Source organism: Salmo trutta, chromosome 39 (assembly GCF_901001165.1).
Source record: "Salmo trutta chromosome 39, fSalTru1.1, whole genome shotgun sequence".
Classification (NCBI taxonomy): domain Eukaryota; kingdom Metazoa; phylum Chordata; class Actinopteri; order Salmoniformes; family Salmonidae; genus Salmo; species Salmo trutta.
In genome coordinates this window covers 7,004,387-7,032,337 of record NC_042995.1, presented here as the reverse complement: position 1 = coordinate 7,032,337, position 27,951 = coordinate 7,004,387, and the positions used below count along the sequence as shown (strand labels likewise).

At 42.4% G+C, this 27,951-nt stretch overlaps 2 protein-coding genes and 1 long non-coding RNA gene across 4 annotated transcripts; 1 reads left to right on the top strand and 2 right to left on the bottom strand.

Moving 5' to 3' along the window:
* Positions 1–4: 4 nt before the first annotated feature.
* LOC115179852 (importin subunit alpha-4-like) lies at positions 5–18,072 on the bottom strand. 2 transcript variants are annotated; one of them, XM_029741705.1, is made up of 16 exons: positions 17,817–18,072; positions 15,409–15,453; positions 11,507–11,596; positions 11,348–11,377; positions 11,102–11,250; positions 9,104–9,189; positions 8,759–8,851; positions 8,515–8,684; positions 7,664–7,708; positions 7,433–7,564; positions 3,409–3,537; positions 3,076–3,180; positions 2,891–2,962; positions 2,596–2,758; positions 2,353–2,447; positions 5–2,048 (listed from the first exon to the last, which is right to left on the bottom strand). In XM_029741705.1, the coding sequence occupies exons 1-16, from the start codon at positions 17,883–17,885 to the stop codon at positions 1,950–1,952; spliced, it is 1,572 nt and encodes a 523-aa protein (XP_029597565.1). In that variant the 5' UTR covers positions 17,886–18,072; the 3' UTR covers positions 5–1,949. The 2 variants fall into 2 exon arrangements, with proteins under 2 accessions (XP_029597565.1, XP_029597566.1); XM_029741706.1 differs by having other exon boundaries at positions 8,759–8,845.
* Positions 18,073–18,734: 662 nt separating this feature from the next.
* Positions 18,735–20,763, top strand: LOC115179853 (putative potassium channel regulatory protein). Its single transcript, XM_029741707.1, has 2 exons — positions 18,735–19,667; positions 20,190–20,763. The coding sequence occupies exons 1-2, from the start codon at positions 19,096–19,098 to the stop codon at positions 20,443–20,445; spliced, it is 828 nt and encodes a 275-aa protein (XP_029597567.1). The 5' UTR covers positions 18,735–19,095; the 3' UTR covers positions 20,446–20,763.
* Positions 20,764–21,265: 502 nt separating this feature from the next.
* LOC115179854 (uncharacterized) lies at positions 21,266–23,464 on the bottom strand. Its single transcript, XR_003873005.1, has 2 exons — positions 23,077–23,464; positions 21,266–21,460 (listed from the first exon to the last, which is right to left on the bottom strand). It is a non-coding gene; the product is annotated as an uncharacterized LOC115179854 (long non-coding RNA).
* Positions 23,465–27,951: the final 4,487 nt, after the last annotated feature.

The following is a 27,951-nucleotide window of genomic DNA, read 5'->3' as shown; positions in this document are numbered from 1 at the left end:
ATAATGGATTTCAACTCATTTTCTTTAATATGCACAATAGTTGAAAGAAACATTGTGAGCCACCTTAAAGAGATATGGATTCTAAAATGTATAAAAAGTAAGACAGAGGCCAAAATGCTATCTGTTGCTTTTTCTTCTTTAGTACATGTTTCGTTAGCAAGTAAAAATCTTGCCCAAAAGCATAAGCTTGTATCAGTTTGATACAAGACAAAAATTCCATTCTTTAAAGTGGCTCTCATTCTATGTCTCTAGAATCTAGATCAATGACTGTACACCAGCTAGACTTTGTTCATCAGTTGTGAATGGCTAGTCCAAAAAGGCATGGGCCGCTCCCCTGAAAAAAATCCCCATTCCTTCTCAGTAGTTAGCAACCAAAACATAACTACATTAGTCCAAATGTAATTTGTTTTTTTCCGGTCCCTTCACAAATAAATGCTTGAGGGAAATCAAGACAAAAGTCCAGTTCACAAAATAACTTTCAATCAAGCCATCGATCACGTTACACGTTTAAAAACAAACTTCCCTGTTAATCTTTTAACAGTGAAAACATTACAGCCTCGCAAAGTGAACCAATCGATGGATGACTGGCAAAATGCAGCTGCTTTGTACAGACTTCAGACAGTTGGAAATACTCTTAAATTGTATAATTAATGTAGCATATAGAACGAGAAATATGTAACAACTGTATGGTCAATGGGCCATTGCAATGCAACCATAGCTTTGACTTATTGAAGCAAACATTGCTTTCCACACACAGTAAGCAGAGGGAGGGGTGACTCTGAAGTGTGCATAAGACTGAATAGAAACTGCAGATGTGGAATCTACACAGATGAAATCAGTGTTACATTGTCTTTCTCTGTCCCTCTACCGATATCTTTCCAAAATATTTCCTAAAATTCTCGAGTCATTTAATTCAATGTCTGACGATATGTCTCCCCTGCAAGAGGAGATGTGTCTTTTGGAAAAGCCCAGTTGAAGCCTGGTTTTTAAGGCTTATTTCTTGTTGAGGGGTTTCTCGTTCAGAGGATAGAACCTGGTAAGAGGGACTGATCCAAAACCCAGTTTAGAGGTTCTGAGGAGAGGTGCGTTTGGTTCCAGCTCAACTCCATTCCCCTTCCTCTCAACCCAAAAACCCTTCCACCAGCAAGCCATCCATAGATCAATGCTACAAAGTCTTCCTTGTTATTAATTTCAGAATTTCCCTGTTGCATAATTGTAAATATATATTTTTTGTACTTTAAATCCATTGTTTTTCATGATGATTTCACAACTAAAAGGAATAATATTATAGTGGTGGGTGGTTGTTGAATTCTGTTCAGTCCACTTGGGTATATGTCGACTGCTCACTTCTGTACCCTTTGAGAAGGGTTTTGAGAGCATTCATTCTCAGTGTTCTGTTCCAAAAAAAAACTGTAGTTCAATGAGGACTGAATAATTAACAGCCCTTTGATGAGGTCATCAATTAGAATGTTTAACAAAGGACGGCCTAGATGCTGTCCGTACTCCTCAAAAGAGTCAATTAACTCAGAGGTTGAGTGTCTTCAGTCGCTGTGTCCAACGTGCTCTGATCCCAGACCATGAGACCAGACTCCAGAGAAGAGTACGCCTTTAAATGAGACCATTCCTCCTCTTTGCTGATATGATTGGTAGAACAAGATCATTGGTCCATGCACACAGATGTCTTCAGTCTCTTCAGTGTGTGTGAACGTGTCTGAGTAAGAGAGGATAATAGCAACTTTTTGGCAACTGCAGGAATGACGGACGAGGCGTTCTCTCTTTCTGGAACATTTATAAGCATCGCTGTGAGATGCTTGAAAAGAGATGGATAACAATGATCCTTCAGTGCTTGAGCTGTTGTTGTTAGTGAGTCAGTGATTGATGTTGGGAAGGAGGTGACTGGAGGGTTCAGAGCAGCTAGAGAGTTAGACCTACTAGGTGGACGTTTGCCTTTAAAACTTGAACTCCTTTGCTTGCAGGTTGGTGGCGGGGTCAAAGTTGAAGGTTCCGCCCTGAGTGGCTTTGGGGATCAAGCTGGGATCCTCGTCAATCTAAAAAGAGAGAAGGAAAAGAAATGGATCAGGGTGGTGCCATAGATGAACAAACACACAGAGTGGAGACTAGATTTATTGTCACTACAGAAAACAGGTCAATTTTTCATTCGATTTTATATAGAATTATGTAGCAAGGCCTATAGCCGATTCCTCCATCTTACCCCATTGACAGAGGAAGTGGAGGAAAAAGGCCCTGCGTTTCTGTAGCACACATCCTACACCCAGCACAGCACTGTCAGGACAGCGCTGGGTTCTAACGGTGTGCAAACTGTAGGACTTCTGTCAGAGCAGAGGTACTCACATCGTCTCCTGAGAAGTACTGGTCGATGATCTCGAAGGCTAGTTTGTAGATGTCCTCGTTTTCATGCTGCTGAAGGTTCTCGATCTTCTCTAGACCTGATGGGCAGAGAGAAATTAGCATGAAAGTCCATCACAGTGAATCAATCTAGAATGTGTGCTTCACAGTAGCAACACTTCACTGTCATACAATGGCAACATGGTGAACTGACACACAAGCACTCCCCCCTCTAACACACACACTGACCTCCACACTCCTCTATGATCTCAGCGATGGTGCTGGCCTCATCCCCGGCCATGATGAGGACGTTCTTGAGGCCGTCTAGGACCACCTGAACCACCTGGGAGTCCTTCACAGACAGCAGGCTGCAGAACGGAGGAACCACATTCTGCTGCACCAGGTACTCCACCTATAGGGTCGGGTAGAACATAGCAGATCAGCCTACCAGGGCCTTGCTTTGCCTAACCAGCCAATCAGGACCATACAAAACGCAACGCTGTATGGTTTGGGTGTTGATGGAAACAGCCCTGGTAGAACATACCTGATCTTTTCTTCCACTTATTGTCAAGTTGCTGATGGCCCAGGCTGCCTCCTTCTGTGTGCCAAAGTCTCCCTGCAGGCAAACAGAGGTTGTCAGTGGTTAGGATAGTGTTCCTTACAGATCTCCACAAGGACATAGGGGCTACATAATGCTTCGTAGGGCTACATAAGGGCTCAGTGACTCACCTTAGCCAGCTGGTGGATGATCATGGGCAGCAGGCCAGCGTCGATGACGGCCTGCACCTGCTGCTGGTTGCCTGCTGTGATGTTGGACAGGAACCACACCGCCTCCTAGTGGGCGGGAGGGATACACACACACACACAGAAGCCATTCAGCTGAGAGAAACCCACAGACACGCACACCATGGACCACATGAGTACTACTGAGACCGTTACACAGAGGTATAGATACTGTTGGAAATAAACGGCACAGGGGTCCATCCCATTTCAACGCTACAGGACTTAGTTACAGCAAAACAGACATATGCCACCAATAGCATCTAAACGTGTGCCTGTTACCTTGTTGATCTTCTCCTTGGGGTGTGTGAGCAGGTTGGGGAAGTGCGAGAGGACGTCACAGTTGAGCACCACCTGCGTCTGCTCGTCTGTCCCCGTCACAATGTTCCCCACTGCCCTCAGAGCTGCAGTCTACAGGATATGACATCCTAGGTGGTTAATTAATGACGTCACAGGAAGTCACACATTCCGTACAGTAAGTTTCAGGTATATTACCCTTCCCACAAGCCTAACCTCAACCATTAGAGGGAAAACTGGAAACTGACCTTAGATCAGAGTAGGGGCGACTTCATTCTACTTAGGGCTGTGGCGGGTCATGAAATTTAGTCAGCTGGTGATTGTCAAGCAAATAAACTGTAATTCACTGTTACTTAACATAAACACGTTTAGCATCTCCTGTCTTCCACGCATAGCCTACAAGCCACTGATGCAGACCTTTGGAACATCTAATAAATCCATGTAATATAGCCTACACCTTCACAATAAATCCACTATTTATTTTAGACAGCTCTAAAGAAAATGTAGTCCATTTCAGAAGAACAGAATAGCATACTCTGAGTTGTCCCTATGTTAGGTCCTGACCTGGCTATGCCATATGGCTGTGGGCTACACGAGTTTAGCAGAAAAGATTTGCTTAGAATTCCATGGCATTATTTTATAGTATGAAGAATACAATTGAACATCGCTAAATTAAATAAAGGATATTTTCTCCAAACAATTTAAGAAGTTTGCAAATGCAGCTATTCTGTGTTGAGCAGTTAAACAGGTACACCTATATGTTTGAGTTATTTATGCAACTTTAGTTGATACACCAACGTTGGGAGATATGTTTTCATTTTTAATACATTCTAAGGATGCATGATGCGACTAATGATGATTTGAAAAAAGTCGCATGATTGGCATGAGCTCTGTTTCTGGTGCAGGCTGCATACCATCAGTCTCTCATTCACAATTTGACAAGTACTTGATAATATTCTCAACAGGCCTCGAATTTCCCAGCGGCATCCCCTTGTGTGGCCTTAATCCCCTAAAAAAATCTATGCCTTTTGCCGCCAAAGTGGCCGTTGTGCCCTTGGGCTGAATATAATAATTATAATTCCATTCTCTCGGCTGCCCTGCTCCAAAGCACCTCTCACATTTCAATTCTTATTAATTAGCCAATGCCTGTCATGTGATCAGGTCCTTCTCACAGGCATCTCAGCTAAGAAGAAGGCTACAAGTGAAGACAGACACATCGTGACACAACTGCGCGCGTCGCTCTTATGTTAGAACTGTCCACATTTAGCCTACTTTTCATCAGCCAACAAGATGAGTAGGCCTAACGAACAGCAAAAGCACTAGCCGCTGTCAATCTACTATCCCCCATAGTACAAAAATGTACCTATTCTGTTGGTCAGCTTGTCTTTCTGTGAAATAACTAATTATTCTAAACATACTCTGGAACCGTTGTGGAATGCGATAAAGCCCAAATTAATACAACCACTCGCATAAAAAAAAATAAAAAAAAATTTAAACGCAATGAGGCTGATGCAACAGATCAGAACGTTTAGCTTAACTTCTTTGGGATAAGGGGCCGTATTTTCACGGCCGGATAAAAAAACGTACTCGATTTAATCTGGTTACTTCTCCTGCCCAGAAACAAGAATATGCATATAATTAGTAGATTTGGATAGAAAACACTCTAAAGTTTCTAAAACTGTTTGAATGGTGTCTGAGTATAACAGAACTCATATGGCAGGCCAAAACCTGAGAAGATTCCATACAGGTAGTGCCCTGTCTGACAATTTGTTGTCCTTCTGTTGCATCTCTATCGAAAATACAGCATCTGTGCTGTAACGTGACACTTTCTAAGGCTTCCATTGGCTCTCTAAAGCCGCCAGAAAGTAGAATGGGGTGTCTGCTGTCTCTGGGCAAAGTACAGCAGCTCTGTTTGTGAGTGGTCAGCCTGGGGACAGTGAGACTGGAGATGCGCGGTCACGAGAACTCGCCATGTTTTTCTTTCTCTCTTTGAATGAATACAACATTGCCCGGTTGGAATATGCTATTTTTACGAGAAAAATAGCATAAAAATTGATTTTAAACAGCGTTTGACATGCTTCTAAGTACGGTAATGGAATATTTTGATTTTTTTTGTCACGAAATGCGCTCGCGCGTCACCCTTCGGATAGTGACCTGAACGCACGAACAAAACGGAGCTATTTGAATATAACTATGGATTATTTGGAACCAAAACAACATTTGTTGTTAAAGTAGAAGGCCTGGGAGTGCATTCTGACTAAGAACAGCAAAGGAAATCCAATTTTTCTAATAGTAATTCTGAGTTTAGTGAGCCCCAAACTTGGTGGGTGTCAAATTAGCTAGCCTGTGATGGCCGAGCTATGTACTCAGAATATTGCAAAATGTGCTTTTGCAGAAAAGCTATTTTAAAATCGGACATAGCGATTGCATAAAGGAGTTCTGTATCTATAATTCTTAAAATAATTGCTATGTATTTTGTCAACGTTTATCATGAGTAATTTAGTAAATTCACCGGAAGTTTTCGGTGGGTATGCTAGTTCTGAACGTCACATGCTAATGTAAAAAGCTGTTTTTTGAAATAAATATGAACTTGATTGAACAAAACATGCATGTATTGTATAACATAATGTCGTAGGAGTGTCATCTGATGAAGATCAAAGGTTAGTGCTGCATTAAGCTGTGGTTTGGGTTTATGTGACATATATGCTTGCTTGGAAAATGGCTGTGTGATTATTTGTGTCTATGTACTCTCCTAACATTATCTAATGTTTTGCTTTCGCTGTAAAGCCTTTTTGAAACCGGACAATGTGGTTAGATTAACGAGAGTCTTATCTTTAAAATGGTGTAAAATAGTTGATTGTTTGAGAAAATTGAATTGTGGTATTTTAGTTGGTTTTGTATTTCGCGCCGTGCGATGCCATTGGCTGTTGGCTAGGGGTTCCGCTGGCGGAACGGGGTTCCGCTAGCGGAACGTCTGTCCTCAACAGGTTAAAATGTTGATAAACTATTAGGCTATTTCATCACATAAGTGCAGCAACGCGCACACGGCAGTAGGCTATAAGCATGAATGTTCCAAAATGCAATCAATTAGCAGGAAAACTGTTGTCAAAGAGAATGTAAATGCAATTCTGCATGTAATGCTTTAATATTAAAAGGTGCATTTCGATGGTGAAAATGTAATTCCTCAAACTTGAAACTCAAGCGGCACCTATGTATGCCAGCTAGGCACTACACCGGTTATAAAGCGGATTAATGTGCTTCATTTTAAGAAGTTATTTGGCCACTTTAGTTTTGATACAAATCTTATCAAAACATATAGGCCTATGGGTTAGGCTACATGAAGTGATTGGAAAAAGTCAGGCAAAAAAAGCATGCGCTGTTTGTCTTACTGCACACACTGGGTGATAATACATCACTCACAAAATTATTTGTCAGCCATCAGACTATTCTTAATTTAATGCTGTCTCGGAACAGGTGTAGGAGGGGAAAAGATTATGCAATCTGCACTTATATAGCGAATGGAGGACGCTTTTCCCGTGGTTTATTTTCATGCCAGCCAGGTGGGCTATACTCCTGTTGTAAAGAGAAGCAATGTGCTTAATATTAGGAAAGTTGAGAAATAAATATAGGCCTAGCCAATAGAAAGCTGATGGGATCCTCCTCTTTTTAATAGAAGCCATCACTCTGTTTTCTCAAGCAATTGCATAGCCTATAGAAATGTTGTGCAACATGAGCTCTCGTGAAATGTTGATTAGATTTTCAATCACATTTGCATTGATTTCAGAGTGATTCGAGGGACAATAGAGTGTTGAGTACCAAGCAGTTAGCGAGTTTGGTAGGCTATTAATTACCATCAGCAGCATCAGAGCTTGAGAAGCCTAGTTACCCTGACTAAACGGTCATGTGGCATTTGACTGCGGACATGACTCATGACCATTGATGTGGCAGTAATACGGTCACCTAACAGCCCTAATCCTACTTCCAATCAGGGGAAAGTAAGCAGACATACCTGAACTTTGACCTCTTGGTGGCTGAGCAGGGGGACGAGGAAGGGGACGACCCCCGAGTCGATGACCATCTGGATCTGTTCGTTCCCTCCGTCTGTGAGATAGGACAAGGCCCACACTGTATCCACTAGGATCTGACCACCGAGAGAGAGGATGGTGTTAGAACCAGGGAATTTCCATAGGAAATGGCAAAGCAACTAGCTTTGCTGTTGTGATAGTAGGGTGATACTTACATTTATATCAGTGTGGTATATCAATACACAGAGAGCAGGTAGAATCTGGAAGAGGTGGAGAGGAGAGAGAGAGTGTCAGGCATAATGAGTGGGCATACAATGAGGCGACTCTATTGAGCAGATCAACAGACAGGACCCAGGGAAGCAGAATGCTAGGCAGCACCCACAAAGTCCCAGACCACTTTCCCTAATCAAACCCCCCATCGTCTGATTGTCCTCAGAGCAAAACACATGGAACACAGCCAGAGCTGTTTGACAAAGGGTTCAGCTAATATTGACAACACAAACATCTATGTGAAGACCATAATTCAGTCAGATTGGCCTCCCGAGTGGTGCAGCAGTCTAAGGCAATGCATCGCTTGAGGCGTCGCTACAGCTTGAGGCGTCACTACAGACCTGGGTTCGATTCCAGGCTGTGTCACAACCGGCCGTGACCAGGAGTCCCATAGGGCGGCGCACAATTGGCCCAGTGTCGTCTGGGTTAGGGGAGGGTTTGGCCGGGGGGGGCTTTACTTGGATCATCGCTCTAAAGCGACTCGTGGCGGGCTGGGCACCTGCAGGCTGACTTCGGTAGTCAGTTGGACGGTGTTTCCTCCAACATATTGGTGCAGCTGGCTTCCAGGTTAAGTGGGCAGGTGTTAAGAAGCGTGGTTTTGCGGGTCATGTTTTGGAGGACGCATGACTCGACCTTCGCCTCTCCCGAGCCCGTTGCAGCAATGAGACAAGATGGTAATTGGATATCAACGAAATTCAGTTAGATTGAATGACTGTGCTGGGTCTCACACACCTCTGTCTTACCTCCTGTACTGTCTCCATGGGGGGTGGTGGGTCTCACACACTGTCTGTCTTACCTCCTGTACTGTCTCCATGGGGGGTGGTGGGTCCTTGTTGCGGCAGAGGTTGACGATGACCCAGGTGACGTTGCGGAGGAAGGTGATGGGGATGGAGGGGTTAATAAACGACAACAGGGGCTTGACCACGCCCAGGGAGATTACGTAATCCCTGCACTGCGGCCCGTCGCCTGCACGGGAAGAACACAGGTGTCATTGACTGGCATTAGCCAGTGTGTATGCATGTATGTGAGCCATCACTCACCGATGATGTTGCCTAGCGCCCACACGGCCTGTTCACATACGTTCTGGTGAGGAGATTGTAGCAGCCGCAGGAATAGAGGCACAGCATCTGGACATGTAGAGAGAAAGGCAGACCCATATGTTAGACAACGTTGCAGACGTGTGTGTGTGTGTGTGAGTGAGATTAGTTAGACAGAGGTAGAGTGAGGATATGGCAGACAAGAGACAGAAAGATGGAAGACAGTTGAGAGCAGGTGTTTCTATACCAGGAACCAGATGGATAGATTGGCTCATATAGACAGGTCCATCATGTATGCCTGATGGTTCAGTTTGAAACTGGGCCACAGAAGAACTAGAAACTACTTACTAGATTTGACCACAGCTTGAGTCTGTTGTGACGTCCCTGATGCTATGTTGGTCAACGCCCAGGCAGCCTCAAACTGGAGAGAGGGACTGAGGAAGAGGAGAGAGTAAATGAGGCTAGCTATATGAAGAGACAAACAGAAGCTGTCCCCAGACAACAAAACACAACCAATAAGCCCATCAACAGCACATGGCTACTGATCAAAAATTCATTTCAACCTGCATCACCACTAACCCCCACCTCTATTTTTTGTCCATTAAAATAACATCAAATTGATCTGAAGTACAGTGTAGACATTAATGTTGTAAAGGACTTTTGTAGCTGGAAATGGCTGATGTTTAATGGAATATCTACATAGGCGTACAGAGGCCCATTATCAGCAACCATCACTCCTGTGTTCCAATGGCACGTTGTGTTAGCGCAAACTCCCTCTAACCAGAATAGAAAGGAGTGGGAGGCCCCAGTGCACAACTGAGCAAGAGGACAAGTACATTAGAGTGTCTAGTTTGAGAAACAGATGCCTCACAAGTCCTCAACTGGCAGCTTCATTAAATAGTACCCGCAAAACACCAGTCTCAACGTCAACAGTGAAGAGGCGACTCCGGGATGCTGGCCTTCTAGGCAGAGTTCCTCTGTCCAGTGTCTGTGTTCTTTTCCCCCCCATCTTAATATTTTCTTTAAGTCTGAGATATGGCTTTTTCTTTGCAACTCTGCTTAGAAGACCAGCATCCTGGAGTCGCCTCTTCACTGTTGATGTTGAGACTGGTGTTTTGTGGGTACTATTTATTCTGGTTAAAGCCAGTTTGCACTGTTCTGTGAAGGGAGTAGTACACAGCGTTATACGAGATCTTCAGTTTCTTGGCAATTTCTCGCATGAAATAGCCTTCATTTCTCAGAACAAGAACAGACTGACGAGTTTCAGAAGAAAGTAATTTGTTTCTGGTCATTTTAAGCCTGTAAATCAAACCTACAAATGCTGATGCTCCAGATACTCAACCAGTTTTATTGCTTCTTTAAATCAGAACAACAGTTTTCAGCTGTGCTAACATAATTGCAAAAGGGTTTTCTAATGATCAATTCGCCTTTTAAAATTATAAACTTGGATTAGCTAACACAACGTGCCATTGGAACACAGAAGTGATGGTTGCTGATAATGGGCCTCTGTACGCCTATGTAGATATTCTATTAAACATCAGCCATTTCCAGCTACAAAAGTCATTTACAACACTAACAATGTCTACACAGTATTTCTGATCAATTTGATGTTATTTTAAGGGACAAAAAATTTGCTTTCTTTCAAAACAAGGACATTTCTAAGTGACCCCAAACTTCTGAACGGTAGTGTGTGTCTATATCTAACTGGCGTCGCCTCACGCTCCTGCCTCCTCCACCCAACCTCCTCCACCCTTCTCTGTCTACACAACACATAAGTCTACACAACACATAAATCCCCCCACGTCTCCAGCAGCCCTGCGCCTGTCCAAGCCTGACACCCCACCCTGCACATTTAGCCCCTGCCCCCCCGTCTCCACCACCCTCATCCCGCCCCCATTCACCAGTCCCTGTCCAGGGGAGTCCCCCCCCCCCCCCCCCCCAATCGCTCCCCATCACTGAAGAGACAGAGCTGTCAGCTGTGGGGCAGCGTTAATGCAGCAGAGCAGAACACACACTTTCTATCCTATCCGCTTGTGTGTGTCTGCAGCCTGCTACAGTGTTCACATCAGCCCAGCCATGCGGAGGAGAGGGAGGGCACACCAGTAGCCCCAGAGCATGACAGAACAGAGAGAGAGCAATCTGACACATACAGGGCTAGTCTACCCACTCATTCACGCTCTGGTTTTCAGCCTTCTCTCCTTTCGCACTTCTCTGACTTTTGAACGGGGGCATCACACAGAATTACCACAGGGGCAATTTACCACCCTCATCATTCAATTACTCTTCCAGTGCAAAGGTGCCCCATGGCCCATACAGTCTCTTCCTCCCCCCATAAAGCAGACTTACTTGTCGTCCCTCTCCAGGCATTTGACCAGGATGGGTAGGATGCCGGACTTAATCAAGTCGTCGATGGGGGGGTTTCTGTCACTGGACAGGAGTTTTCTGGCTGCCTGCACAGCACTGAGCTGGATGAGTCCATTGTCACTGACAGCATTCTGACAGGAAGGAGAGCGAGAACACGAGGTTAGCTCCAACAGCTCAAGATGTATGTACGGGATGGATCTCAACCACACTGACAGAATGCAGGCTTACCTGTAAGATGGCTTCCAGTGTTACATTTTGCTGCAAAACAAAAAAACAAGAGTTGTGAGATTTGCTGTAGCTACGCATTTACATGTTGCAAGGTTAGAGCTAGGAAACATATTCCTGAACTTGAAGTTGTAGTGTGAGAGAGAATGAGGACCGGCTCACCCCTTTGAAGTCAGAGTCTATGTCTGAGTCTTCCAGGCTCTCCTCCTGTGGAACGTTCCTCTTCTTCAGAAGGTGCTCATCTCGTTTATTCTGGGGAAGAAAGAAAATATATATATTTTAAGTGTTGAATCCTAGAAGGAATACAGGAGTGAATGCTATTGGAAACATTCACCCACACAGTGAGGGAATAGAGTCCCTGCTTGACTCCAACAGGCTAAGACTGGTCCCATAACCTCCCAGTGACGTTAGTGGCAGATAGCACGAGGGAGGAATGCATCCATCTCTGCACAGACGGTTCCCTTCTGCAGCACACATACTGCTATGTGAGAGAACTGCTGTGTCACTCATCCTACATTAGTGGTTTGCTCTTCTGTAAGGGTAGGACATGGCATTTTAGCAGAAAAAAACAAGTTCTCTCACACTTGTCGTCAAATCATACAGGCCTACTGTATATAGAGGTCGACCGATTATGATTTTTCAGCGCCGATACCGATTATTGGAGGACCAAAAAAAGCAGATACGGATTAATCGGATTATTTTTTAATTTGTAATAATGACAATTACAACAATACTGAATGAACACTAACTTAATACATCAATAAAATCAATTTAGCCTCAAATAAATAATGAAACATGTTCAATTTGGTTTAAATAATGCAAAAACAAAGTGTTGGAGAAGGAAGTTAAAGTGCAATATGTGCCATGTAAAAAACGTTTAAGTTCCTTGCTCAGAACATATGAAAGCTGGTGGTTCTTTTTAACATGAGTCTTCAATATTCTCAGGTACGAAGTCTTAGGTCGTAGGAATTATAGGACTCTCTCTCTATACGATTTGTATTTCATATACCTTTGACTATTGGATGTTCTCATAGGCACTTTAGCATTGCCAGTGTAACAGTATAGCTTCCATCCCTCTCCTCGCTCGTACCTCGGCTCGAACCAGGAACACATTGACAACAGCCACCCTCGAAGCAGCGTTACCCATGCAGAGCAAGGGGAACAACTACTCCAAGTCTCAGAGCGAGTGACATTTGAAACGCTATTAGCGCGCACCCCGCTAACTAGCTAGCCATTTCACATCGGTTACACCAGCCTAATCTCGGGTGTTGATAGGCTTGAAGTCATAAACAGCGCAATGCTTGAAGCATTGCGAAGAGCTGCTGGCAAAACGCACGAAAGTGCTGTTTGAATGAATGCTTACGAGCCTGCTGGTGCCTACCACCGCTCAGTCAGACTGCTCTATCAAATCATAGACTTAATTATAACATAACACACAGAAATACGAGCCTTAGGTCATCAATATGGTCGAATCCGGAAACTATCATCTCGAAAACAAAACGTTTATTATTTCAGTGAAATACGGAAACGTTCCGTATTTTATCTAACGGGTGGCATCCCTAAATCTAAATATTCCTGTTACATTGCACAACCTTATGTTATGTCATAATTACGTAAAATTCTGGCAAATTAGTTCGCAACGAGCCAGGCGGCCCAAACTGTTGCCCATAACCTGACTCTGCGTGCAATGAACACAAGAGAAGTGACACAATTTCACCTGGTTAATATTGCCTGCTAACCTGGATTTCACTTAGCTAAATATGCAGGTTTAAAAATATATACTTCTGTGTATTGATTTTAAGAAAGGCATTGATGTTTATGGTTAGGTGCAGTCGTGCAACAATGGTGCTTTTTCCAAATGCGCTTTTGTTAAATCATTCCCCATTTGGCGAAGTTGGCTGTAAAATTAATTACGGTCTTTGTTAGGAATAAATGGACTTCACACGGTTCGCAACGAGCCAGGCGGCCCAAACTGCTGCATATACCCTGACTCTGTTGCAAGAGGTGACACATTTTCCCTAGTTAAAAGAAATTAATGTTAGCAGGCAATATTAACTAAATATGCAGGTTTAAAAATATATACTTGTGTATTGATTTTAAGAAAGACATTGATGTTTATGGTTAGGTACGTTGGAGCAACGACAGTCATTTTTCGCGAATGCACACCACATCGATTATATGCAATGCAGGACAGGCTAAACTAGTAATATCAACCATGTGTGGTTAACTAGTGATTATGATTGATTGATTGATTGTTTTTTATAAAATATGTTTGATGCTAGCTAGCAACTTACCTTGGCTTCTTATTGCATTCGCGTAACAGGCAGGCTCCTCGTGGAGTGCAATGTAAAGCAGGTGGTTAGAGCGTTGGACTAGTTAACCGTAAGGTTGCAAGATTGAATCCACGAGCTGACAAGGTAAAAATCTGTCGTTCTGCCCCTGAACAAGGCGGTTAACCCACCGTTCCTAGGACGTCATTGAAAATAAGAATGTGTTCTTAACTGACTTGCCTAGTTAAATAAATGTGTAAAAAAAAATGTAAATCTAAAAATCGGGGTCCAAAAATACCCGATTTCCGATTGTTATGAAAACTTGAAAATCGGCCATTCCGATGAATCGGTCGACCTCTAACTGTATATGTTTCTACAAAACTGCTGGTCAGCTCAGACTTCCTGAAACACTTCTGCAAGCCGCATTCAGAGGACACGTTGGGGCTTTCGTGCAAAAACCAAGGGCTCAGAGTAGAGCTGGGCGATATGGACAAAAATCCATACCGCGATAAATTGTCTGAATTTATGCAATAACGATAAGTTTAGAACATTTATGTGCACCACAGTTTAAAATGATCCTTTTAACTACTAGTATGATGCTTGTACATTTGCTCAAATCACCCATTTTAGCAAATGTATTTGATTTCAAACTTCTCTTATCTCTAATATAGGCTTCTTATCATAATTAACGATATCAGGTAAATGCCTGCAATAAGTGACCGGTATAGTCGGTGTCAATCATTTATTGTATCATCTCAGCTCTAGCTCAGAGTCATATTCCAGTGGAATGAATTCCCCCCCAGATGCTGATCTAAGTTCAGTTTGGCACCATCCCATCTAATAGTCATGGTTCTACCCAGAGAAGCTGCTATAGAGTCATACATCCAGAGAAATGGTCATGGTTCTACCCAGAGAAGCTGCTATAGAGTCATACATCCAGAGGAATGGTCATGGTTCTACCCAGAGAAGCTGCTATAGAGTCATACATCCAGAGGAATGGTCATGGTTCTACCCAGAGAAGCTGCTATAGAGTCATACATCCAGAGAAATGGTCATGGTTCTACCCAGAGCAGCTGCTATAGAGTCATACGTCCAAGACAAGCCTGTGTGTCTGATGAACCTACTTAATGGCCCCTGGCCAGAGCTCTGCGCTTCCGCAGGCCAGGAGAGGGAAACCCTCCCCAAGGCTGAGGGGTAAGACCAGTCTGGCCTCTCTGACAGGGTGGGAGAGCGAGAGAGGGATGACCTAAATACAGCCAAGGCATCCTGACTCTTCAACAACAACCTGAGCATAAGAGGGGGGTAGTTTCCTAACACACACACACACATTTAGAAACAAAATGACTCAGCAGACAGAGCAGCCCATAAGGGGCAGGGGGTGGACCAGGCTGCTCTGTCTCGGCCAATTTGATAAACAGAGACTGCAACATTTCCCGTCAAAATAAAGATGAATTAATTCTATAACCCTGCTTCCACCCAGAGACTTAACAGGATGGAAAAAGGGCCTGCATGTATCAATTAAAATGACAGTGTGTCTGTTGTGTCACGCATACCGAAATAAGAGGTACATGACAGACACAGCAGCGCTGGAATGGCATCTGTAGAGTGGGCCAGGACACAAACAGAGACCAGAGAGGTGTGGTAGGGTGGGAGAGGTGAAGGGTGAAACTCAAGAGGATATTGTGGAGATTTAGCCTTTCTAATTTCAGTGTGGGGAGGAGCAGAAATAGGCTAATGGGTTAGTCCATTGGATGTGACTGAACTATAAACAGTCAATTGAGATGCTCGGCTCACCTTTCTCAGCTCCACTGTCACTTCATTGCGATGTCTTCGCATAGTCTGTAAGAGAGAGGAGAACAGTCAAAGATGAGCCTAACTACTGGAGCATTTAAAAGACAGCCCATACACTCAAACAAACCACATGCAATGTTAGTCAATTGGAACTGGCTCCATTTTGTTTACAGACTGGGCTTTAGAATACAAGTGTACTGCTGCATGTTGGCAACAGAGGATCATGTTAACTTGATTGCCAGTCAGGGCATCCTGGTTCATATTACTAACGCTGTGTAACCTCCCTCATGCAAGCAATGATTCTGTTTACTTTTATCCACCAACTCAAAGGTGTGACCCGCTGCTGCTGGCAAAACCCTGCCCCTGATCTGACACCCTAACTCAAGGTCGCAGTAAAAATCTGATGTGGTTCCGTATATATTTGAAACGCTCCATCTATTGAAGACGGAACACAATGTTTTGTCAACACTGCCTTTTGTGGGAACTGTGTTAAGGGAGGATAGTGAATCAGCCATGAGAGAACACCTGAGAGTGGCTCAGCTGGGAGGAGGAAGTCAGAGACCTCTGAAACAACAACAGTCGATCAAATCTACAGAATTCCAGGCATTTCTCTGGGACACTCATTCCGTGCTGGGACAAGAGGGCGACTTCCTGTGAGAGGGAAGACTGCCTCAAGCCCCTGGACAACACACCAGAGGTCTTCAACCTTTCTTTACATTTGAATACTACAAATTCTGCATAGCCAATGTTGATTGTGGAGTATCCTGTTATATGTTGGGATTATTATTGTATTGTAACAACGTCATACACGGCAGTCACTGTGGCCCTCTGTGGTGGCGTAGGTCAGAACTTGTGAAAGGGATACATTTTCTGTAACCTACAGCTATTAACATTCCTTGAAGTCTAAACATAGCCTAAATCTCATTGAATATGCTGTGTGTCTCCTCTCTGATGCAGTAGAATTCAGCACCATAGGAGCAGGGTGAGTGTGTGTTGCCCTGGCCTGGGGCACTTCTATAGATCAGATAGGGGCTGTATCTGGACAAGGCCTCTCGTCTCTGACAACAAGTGATCCATCTCGTATTCTTGGCTTAGCTGCTGCAAGCTTGTCAGCAGGGCTGGTGGGTCGTCAGACATGTGCAAGTCACACTGGCCCCAAAACAACCATGTCGCACTTCTGTTTCCTCTCCGCTCAATATAGCACATACCAGATGGACATTAATCCATCATGCCCTCCGTCCGAGATTACTGTGTTTCTAATACATAAGAATATGGGATAGTCAACATGTTATGTAGTCCCAAAAGTGGAATATTTATGTTAAGGACGTGTGATCAATACAGATACAAGGGAAATGGCATGTCCCTTTGAATTAAATGTGGGGTCCTAATCATCGAGTATGGGGTTTTATTTTTACCTTTATTTAAGTAGGCAAGTCAGTTACAAATTCTTATTTACAAAGACTGCCTACCCCGGCCAAACCCGGACGACGCTGGGCCAGTCGTACACCGCCCTATGTAACTCCAAACACGGCAGGTTGTGATACAGCCTGGATTCGAATCAGGGTCTGTCGTGACGCCTCTAGCACTGAGATGCAGTGCCTTAGACCGCTGCGCCACTCGGGAGGTTTATTGAATCAGCATGGTGACAGTAGCATCATTAGCTTTAGATCGATGTGTTTATGGTGCAACTGCTCTAACACACTGTTTGTTAAACACCCACCCTGCGGTCACTGGGATATTGAATTGCAAGATGTTCATTCACGTATGAGTTAGTTAGCTGGGTATATTATTATTATAAACTGATTAATAACGCCGAATCTCAACTGTTGCAGCCGTGGAAGTTGATTTGTGCTAGTCGTTTTCTAACAGTTAATGTGCATCATCCGCCCATTTTGACACAGTGATATGTGTCAAATTAGCTATAATTAGCTGGTTTTGTTAGCTGGTAAGCGTATCTAGCTCAGTTAAGTTACAGTGACTGACTTGCCAACTCGAAATATCAAATGCCATACCCATGACCAACATCAAGATAGTTAGTTGTCTGGTGCCTTTTACCAATTATAACTATTACTTTCATTTAGTTGATGCCAAAATAGTTAATTTGCAAAAATATGTTTCTCACAACCTAGCTAGCTACTAGCAAGCACAGAGTTAGCAACTTTCCTGGCTAGCTAGCAGGCCTTCTTGCGAAAGCCGCGCCCGCTCCGCATGATAAACTTTAACTAGTTAGTGTATGTGGATGATATCATAATCCGCGACACATTATAGAACAAGAAAACTTCAACAAGGACGGACAATGAATACTGCAGCAACCAAACCGAATTGAGAGCTAGGTAACCGAGTGTTCGCTAGCACTCGTTGCTAACGGCTAGTTAGCCAGCCAGCTAACGTTAGCCTAGCTAGATTCTCACCTCGACATCGCGCCCCTTGTTTTTGAAGCTCTTAATTCGGTGGTTATCCAAGTCGGCGTTTTCTGCCATGGCCGTCTGTGTTCGGGGTGTTTAGCTAGTCCTGCGCTTGAAGCTCCGGTGGGAAAAGAGAACGTACTGCTGGTTTGCCGAAGGGTGGCTGGCCAGGCGTGATACACCGCGATGGGATAATCTCGTCAAGGAGGAGCCACGGAATCCTGTCAATTGGGGGAGGAGGACCTATGGCTAGTGTGTGTGCATCCCCTGGTGTAACCGACTTCCTTGCAACATTGTTGCGCAATGTAACTAGTCGATTCCCTTAAATTGCTGCAATATATCCAGTTGTTTTTTAGTCTCCAATGAAGATACTGTACATTATTACCAAACGACTTGCTAATCAACTATGCTATGGCTGGCTACTTTACACTGATTGCTTGCTGTTGTTGACCGATAGGTTGGATTTGAGCCCAAAGGGAGGACTTCATTATGAAGAATCACTGAAGATCAATGCTTCACAAATTAAACAAAAAATGAATTGACTTTACTGTTAATCCACACAAATGTAGTTACACTAATATTTGAACAAAAAAAACAATCAAATCACTACTACATTTTCTTGTTTAGCATTGCTTTAATGTATTACCTACAACTAAATAAACATTATCATATTGCATTTGGGGAAACTACAGAAACATATTCTCACATATTACCCCTCCTGTTTTTTTCAGATTAGTGCAGATTAAGTGCCACTCACTGTCATTTACTGAACTAAACAGACAGGAGGGTAGTCTGAATAAGACACAAAGCTAAAACATAAACAATGCAACCAAAAAAGGATAACGCTAATCCCATGTTGAATGAATGTAGATGTAATTTTAGACCAATGTCTACTGTCAGGAGCCAAACCAATCACTTCTACATTTGTAGCTACATTTGTATGCATTAGTAACCATGTGTTTGATGTATTTCATACTATTCCACTCCAGCCATTACCACCAGCACGTCCTCCCCAATTAAGATGCCTCCAACCTCCTGTGTTTTATTACTCAATTTACTCCATTGGGGCTCAATGATCAATCTCAATTTGTGGCTCATATTAGCCCCTGGTGGTAACATTCTGTACTGTCACTAGCCTCTCCAACTGAAGTTATGTGACTGCACTCGCCTAGCATGAGATTTGTTTTGTTTACGGTTGGTGTTGCCAGGATATGTTCACTGAATACCACTCCCCTCCTTAGACCCATTCTTGTCTGCAATGATTTAAACTGTCAGTTATCTAAACATGAGTGCCCAGGACTTAATAACATTTAATATTGGAGGTCAAAAATTCACCACTACTCTGTCAACTCTCAGAAGACACCAAGACTCAAGAATAGCTAGGATCCTGGATGGCAAAGACACAGACTTTAAAGTTATCAGTGGACAAGTTTTTGTAGATAGAGATTGGACTTTCTTTAAATACATCCTGGATTATATGAGGACAGGTCAAATCACCTTGCCAGCAGAATTCTCTGACTACAATGGCTTGGCTCAAGAAGCACAGTTCTATGGTTTGTATCCATTGGCACTTTGGGTTGAGAGGAACATCCATCGATCCAGAGTTGAGGTTCTAGAATTGCGCTTCTCTGTCCAGGAAACTCATGGATTCTTCCGAATATTCTGCTCCAATAACAAAACTCTGGAGGCTTTGGCGACAAGGATATCCATTTTCGTGGAACATCCAAATCTGAATTTCCCACACCTGCCTCAGAACTCCAGCACACCTCATCCTGTACCGGTCCAGAGACCCTCTCACCACGACATGGTGTTCCAATGTGGGACTGACCAACTAGCCAGGGACGACCTCTCTGCCAGGTGAGGGGAAGTTACACTCACCTGTAGGCTATTATACACATCTCAGTGTCTCCCATTGGCCAATTCCTCAAGGGCTCCATACTGTATGATGAGTTTATTAGTCACATGCACAGAGTTGCAGATGTAATTGCAGGGTACAGTGAAATTCTTAAGCTCCGAGCTCCAACAGTGCAGGTCAAAAGAGAAGTGAATGAATCAATACAAATAATAATTAAAATATACACATATTTACAACTGTAACACTAATACATGTCCATTGGGGGTTGGGGGCAGGGTGAATGTCCATTGGGGCAGGTAGAATGCCCCTGAGGGATTGTCCATTGGGGGAGCAGCAGGGGGGAAGTGAGAAGTCCAGGGGGCAGGAGGGGGACAGGGGGAGCAGGTTGCTTCCTAGTGTATAGACACTCGCCTGTGTAATGTTAGGGGAAACACTGGATCTGTAATAACTCTTGTATGTTTATTCAAAGCACTATATTATGCATAGTTGTTAAAGACCAAACCTGCATTGTTTTACTCTTACAGGTTTGTAACTATTGAGCCGGACGACAGAAAGCTTCTCAACAGCACCAACGTCCTGGGCCTGCTGGTAGACACCCTTCTGAAGGATGGGTTCCGCCTGATCGGCACAAGGACAGTTTCCCAAGAGGAGAAGATTGATTGCTACATGTTTGAAAGGAGCAGGAATACCCAGATTGTTGTACTGAGTGAAACCCCCAGGGCAGAACATCTCAGAAGAGAGGACACACAGAACCAGCTTGGTGAAGGAAAGAAAAAGTGAACTCAGTGTCAGGGTGCATCTCAAAAGCCTAAAGTGGTTCCCTTTCCATGTCCAGTTCTGTAATATCAGTGGACTTCAGACTATTGAGATGGACCCATTCTCTGAGAGTCAGACTGGATTGACCAGCAGATGGCGACAAAGGATAATAATGTTGAGGGCCATAATGTCAATATGCTTCACCTCACCATTAGTCTCAATTTATACAGTAGATTTTATTTGACATCAATTTCCTGTGTCCTAAAGTATATTTCCAAAAGTACAATTCTCTAAATTGAAATAGAATTGAGAATGTATTTGATCAAGAACACAAATAAAACATAAAAAATATAACTTTTTGTTTAATTCAACCAGGTAGCCCATAGACTGATGTCGAACGGCAATGCTTTGCTTCAACAGCACCGTCAATACTGGAGGCTTCAGCAGTGGTGAACTCCAATATTTACGTGCTGCTACAGCAAGGCAGCCAGTCACAGAATGGCGGTCACAAGCCTCGGATGTTCAGGCTTCGCTCACGTTGTCACAGACATGCACATAACACCACAGCCATCCTCTCTTGTACCCAGTCTGAACTCTCAAGCCCTTGCCTTAGACACTTATCATAGGTCTGAGAGGATAGGATGGGTGTAAGCACAGGTTGGGCAACTCTGGTCCTGGAGGGCCACGGTGTATGCAGGCTTTTGCTCCGGCACACCTGATTTAATTGATTGTGGTCTTAAACCACAATTAGTTGAATCAGGTGTGTTAGAGCTGGGTTGTAACAAAAGCCTGCATACACCGTGGCCCTCCAGGACTTAGCCTAGCAGGTGGAACTATTTGTGTATTGCTTTCACTCTTCCAATCCTTTTTTCCATGTTTCTCCAGGCGTTACTGCAACAGCACAGTACAGCCTGTATCCCTGTATTACCCACAAACCATTCTGTGCTGCTTCAGCACTGCAAGGCCTGACACATCTACACTAACACATTCACACATACCCATCAGCTGGGTATGAAGGATGGCTAGAGTTCGCCTCTATCTGAAACAAGACAAGAAAAGCCAATGAGGTTGGGATAGTATGGTCATGGAACAATAACAGCATGCTGCGTCCTCTGCCATGAGGTATGGGCCTTTATTGCACAAGCGGTAGTATGCACAGGGTCAGTTGTGAACAGCTACATAATTCAAATTAGAAACCACTTTGAAAGCTGTTATTCAATGTGCTAATACTTGGTTAATGTCTCTACATAGCTGAGATGTTTTAGGAGTACCAGTCAATAATTTTTTATTTTATTGACCAAAAAGTGTTATGAGGCCTAACGTGAATATTCTTGATGCCTCCATTTTTTTATGACCAGTGGAACATTCCCCATGTATCTAATCATATATAATTTATCCGTAAGAATAGATATTTTGATTAGTTGATGACAATAATTATTCTAGTATTTCTTTCAAAAGACTCAGATTAGATGAAAATTAGTAATTGGGGGTCAAATGAAACACATTTTATAATTTTGTATTTTATATGGTATTTAGACACATTCACATAATGATATAACATTTCACTTCTTTACATCAAGTTTCCCAGTACAACTAAGATAATACCTTTTTTTATAAAGTACAGTTCATACTTTTAAATGCTTATATTCATTTTGGATAATTAGATTTTGGCCAATATGACATGCCCAAAAAATTCTATCAAAATATTTTTTTCTTAACTTTGTATATTTCTATCTAAATATCAGTTTCAAATCATTACATTTTTCAATTACCACTTATTTTTTACAATTGAAGAGAGTGTTACATTTAACCCTGCTGACGGGATCAATTGTAACATTTCACTTCTGCCATTCTCGTTGAACTGTAAACGGCCGTATGTCCTAGAAACTTAGTTACAGTGTATAATGGTAGCTGGGACATGTGTGTTGTTTGTATAAAAATATGATTAATCTAATTCAAACAATCTTATCAGAAATAAGTAAAAGGCAAAAAGTGTTAATTTAGCCTCGGTCTACCCTAAGCACCACTATTGATAATACAGAAATTAACAGTTGAGATTGACAAGCCCATGCATTGTTGCATTATATAATATAATGTATATATTTTTAAATAATTGATATTCATTTCTCTCACTTATTACATCTTTTCTTAGGCTCTGGCAGTGATAAAACAGCAGTTGATGTGGAGAACTCCCGAACTTTTAAACGGAAGTCCCGCCTCTTATTAGTTACAGTTGATGATGTAACCCGTTTCTAAATTGATCAAGTTGTTGATGCCTCAAAAGTTGTTTTTCTCCAGCGGCTGAGTCTACTGTCTGTTACACGAGGTCATTGTTATTGTAAACAGTCGACCCTCCACATCAAGCATTAGTATGTATCTGTTAATCAAATACAAATAAGGAAGTGTACAGGCTATAGTATAATTGTCATTTATGAAATGTAATAATATTTTAAGGTAGGCTATTTCAAGCAATGTATTTATTGAGGAACACACACGGCGATCATAACAACAACTGCACACACCGACTTGATGAACAAAATGTTACAGACCGACTGAGTGAGAATAACGGTCACAACAGCTGTCACACCGACTTGACGAAAAAAATGTTACAGGCCGACTGAGTGAGAATAAATGAGTAGACATCGTGCTACTTACCTGCGCGTATGACACCTGGAGACGGTAGCCTATAGCCAATGATCCCGTTTAGACTCTTCCCAATGTGCACAGGAAGCTGCGGATTGAAACATAATATTCCAGTGAGTTTAACCAGCCGGTCATCACGCTTCAAGGAAGTTCTATTCTTTTGTTACTGCTGTAGTAGCCTATTTATAAGCTACCCTATAGCGCTAGTTTTGCGAGGGAGGCGGGGCGAAGGCATTTGAAGAAAAAAGGGAGATGACTTGACCTCAGCCGACACAAGAGATAATACACACGAACCAATAGATCAACGCATCCTCCATCGCCTTTATATATAGGCAGAGCGCGACCACCCCCCATCTCTATAAAACCATCATCGGCGAGCACTCTTCCAAAGACCTGCGCCTCGGGGAGAGAAGAAGTCGCCTTTCGAAGTTCGGTTAAGTGATGTCTATAGTCTTCAGAAGTGGTTTAAAGTACTTAAGTAAAAATACTTGAAAGTACTACTTAAATCGCTTTTTTCGGTATCTGTACTTTACTTTTTGTATTTATGGAAACTTTTACTTTTACATTCCTTAAGATAATAATGTACTTTTAACTCCATACATTTTCCCTGACATCCAAAAGTATTCGTTACATTTTGACAAGAATGGTCAAATTCACATAATTACCAAGAGAACATCCCTGGTCATCCCTACTGCCTCTGATCTGGCGGACTCACTAAACACAAATGCGTTGCTTGTAAATGATGTCTGAGCGTTGGAGTGTGACCCTGGCTATCCAATAAAAAAGGAAGATTGTGCCGTCTGGTTTGCTTAATATAAGGAAGTCCAAATTATTTATACTTTTACTTTTGATACTTAAGTACCTTTGAGCAATTCCATTTAATTTTGATACTTAAGTATATTTAACACCAAATACTTTTCGACTTTTACTCAAGTAGTATTTTACTGGGTGACTTTCACTTTTACTTGAGTCATTTTCCATTAAGGTATATAATTGAATACCTTTTCCACCGCTGGTCGTCAGGAGCTGTCAGGCCTTTTCTTTAACTCTGTGTTAGGAACTATTTGGCGGGTAATTTGGCGTGGTTTGATAGGCCGAGGCCCTACAGTGGGGAATTGTATCTCGCGCGTCAACGCCAACTAACACTGGCTGCACTGCATTGTAATGATGATGAAAATATTCCGTTCGTTGATAATGTCGTTTTAAAGTTGCTTCATACAATGAAATAGCAGTTGAAAGTGTTGTTGGTGGAATTGCCTTAATCTTTAACATTTTTACATTGTTGTCCACATCCTTCTCGTTCCATGTAGCACACATTTTCAATATCATCACTTTGTTTCTCGTTTTCTGTGATCAAAATTGTAAGAGCAAAATTTCGTATTTTGAAAGTGCGTGTGTTTAGTCGTAAATGATATACATTTTCACGCTTAGTTTCACGCTTAGTTCATTAATTTATTTGAAATAATGTATTTTAATGTTACATTTTGATGTCACACTACTTAGGCTACATGAAATGTAGTACATTTCTAGGTAGTTGTTAAATTAAAACATAATTTGTTTCATTACAGTTCAATTAATGTACACGCTATAGCTATAGGCTGAAAGTCTATCTGAAAGGAATATACACGAAATAGAAACAATTCGTTTTCGAAAATATTTGCAGTCAGACATAGTAAGGCTACTCAACATACGATCGTCAACTCTGCTTGGAAGAGTATTTTCGCGTGCTCACTGAAATAAATGAGCCCAGTCTGATTATCGAAAAGAAAAATGTGTTGGAAAACAAAACTCTGAATTTGTCGTCTTCATTTAAATAGCAATGAGCTAATATTTGGAATGCATTGTATAGGTTATAGTCTATGAACCCTTTAAATCCTTGAAATAATGTATGTAATGTATCGGAGGCCTATGTAATGGAACATTGGTCTTACAAAGGTGTTTTTCATTTATCCAAATCTTCATTATAGGCCTATGGATAAAATACTGTAAAATATCATGCCAATTACTAAATCCCGCATTAATCTGTGACACCTGCCGTCCGCGTGCGACCCGAAGATTGTATTCATGTTTAATACTTTATTTACTCTACATGGAACGAGTTTGAAACATAAATTCGTCCAGTTTTCTTACAATTCAGTCATTGTCTTAAACTTTACTTGCAACTACAGCTGAGTAATTGGGCTACATTCTTACCAAAGTACAGTAACAGAATGGCATAAAGCCAAACTGTTGCATCACTTTCTCTGATGTGTCTGTATCGACAAAAGGCATCAGAGATGACAGACATGTCTGCTATTGCAACAGAAGACCCACAGTATCTGCAAATGGCCAACCTCAGAAACAGTTGATGTCCCATAAGTGAAACAAAACATGACAGTTGATCCTATCAACAAACATGGCCTACATTTAATGGTGTTGAAATGTAACCAGTTTACAGGGACAACTGAAAGCCCATGTTTCAGTGGAAGTGGTAGAGGGGGGATCCCCTGTATGAATAAAGTATATACTAAACAAAAATATAAACGCAACAAGCAACAATTTCAAAGATTTTACTGAGTTACAGTTCATAGAAGGAAATCAGTAAATTGAATTAAATTCATTAGGCCCTAATCTATGGATTTCACATGACTGGGCAGGGACGCAGCCATGGGCCTTGGAGGGCAGAGGCCCACCCACTTGGGAGCCAGGTCCACCCACTGGGGAGCCAGGTCCAGCCAATCAGAATTAGTTTTTCCCCACAAACAGACAGAAATACTACTCAGCACCCCCATCCCCCTCCTCAGACAATCCCGCAAGTGAAGAAGCCGGATGTTGAGGTCCTGGGCTGGCGTGGTTACATGTGGTCAACGGTTGTGAGGCTGGTTGGATATACTGCCAAATTCTCTAAAACAACATTGGTCGAGAAATGAACATTAAATTCTCTAGCTACAGCACTGGTGGACATTCCTGCAGTCAGCATGCCAATTGCACACTCCCTTAAATCCTGAGACATCTGTGGCATTGTGTTGAGTGACAAGACCGCACATTTTAGAGTTGCCTTTTATTATCCCCAGCACAAGGTGCACCTGTGTAATGATCATGCTGTTTAATCATCTTATTGATATGCCACACCTGTCAGGTTAATGGATTATCTTTAGTAAAGGAGAAATGCTCACTAATAGGGATGTAAAAACACTTTTTTGTTCTTTTTTTTTCTCCCCAATTTCGTGGTATCCAGGGATCTTTTATTTCAGCTCGTGAAAAATGGGACCAACACTTTACATGTTTTGTTTATATTTTTGTTCAGTATAGATTAGTTCATGAAAACTAAAGAAGATAATGAAGCTCATTTCTATATAATCAACTGATGAGGTAAAAATGGCGGACTGAAGTCCATGGAGACAAGACAACACAGGAGCAAAAGGTGTCCTATATCCCCTGTGCACCTCTCAACCCCTCTCTCTGTCTATCTTTATCTCTCTCTGTCTATCTTTATCTCTCTCTGTCTATCTTTATCTTTCTTCATGTCCCATCAGGTTAAATGTTTGTCTGCATTTCTGAGCAATCATTCCACGTGTGCTTGCTTCCTGACTATTTATAAAGGACTAGTTGCTACCCTCTTCAATTACACTAGTCCCCATCCCTTTCCATACTGAGACCTATCCTCTAGTCATAGGCTCCTTCCCATTTAGTGATTTCAGATATGAATTGGCTGGATAGGGTTAAGCAATATGGTAAGGATTTTATTACAGTCTTCCAAATGGACTTAGGTAACTTCCACCATGTTGCTTACAACTATCCACTTCCCTTAGATCTACAAACACCATAGGGTGGAACTACAGATGTAGGATCTTAATTTGAGCCAGATGTGGATTATTATGTGGATTATAATTAATAGATATTTTTGTAGGGGTTGATACATTTTTTGGAAGGGAAAATCAAGACCGAAATTTAACAGTGGAAATTACAAACTTCAGAAGACCTTTTAAACCTCAAATACACCACACGTTTTAAATTCCCCCCTGCATTGCAGGAAAGTTCTCTTGCAACAGGCTGATCAATTTAAGATCCTACATCTGTAGGGAGAGAAGGTTCTAGAGATTCTTTTAGGATTGGGCCTAACAGTATCCATGCAGTAGCAGTAGCCCAACCCGTCAATGCAACACAAAACAGGACACAGAATCCAGATCCAGGGTTGTGATCACCAGACACCACAGCATAAACAAATATGGCCGACAAACGCGATGTACAGAAATAAAGCCAGAACAAGTTGTCACCAGGTCGTAACTCTTAAAGTTTGGGGAATGCCCAGCAAGTGCAGTGTGGGGCTGTGAGAGGCGATATGGGGAATAACGTGTGTCTGTGTGTTGATACTGAGAACATTGTCAGGTTTTAAAAGTAGTCTCATATCTGTAGTCCAAACCAAACCTTAGTTTTAATTATGGTTATAAACCTGTAGTTAGTCTCTCAGGTATTCTGTTATGAGTACATTTTTATGGACCAATTAGGTTCGTTTTTTTAGTACTAGTTTTCTGTTACTTCATGTGGAAATGTACGTAAATAAAAGCTCTATATAAAACACAAAGATCAGTGGCTTGGGGTCAACATCATCCTATTCCCATTCCTCCCTGTGTGGGAGTGGCTGGTTGATGCAGCAAGAGTGTTTCTCCCAAGCCGTTGGTAGGGAAAGAAACACACACACACACACACACACACACACACACACACACACACACACACACACACACACACACACACACACACACACACACACACACACACACACACACACACACACACACAGTACAGTGTCTGTAATGACAGCAGCTGCTCCCTGCCAGCATAACCAAGGTGCCGGAGCAAACGACAGCAAATGCCTGAAATTCTGACTTCTGGAATATTCCCACG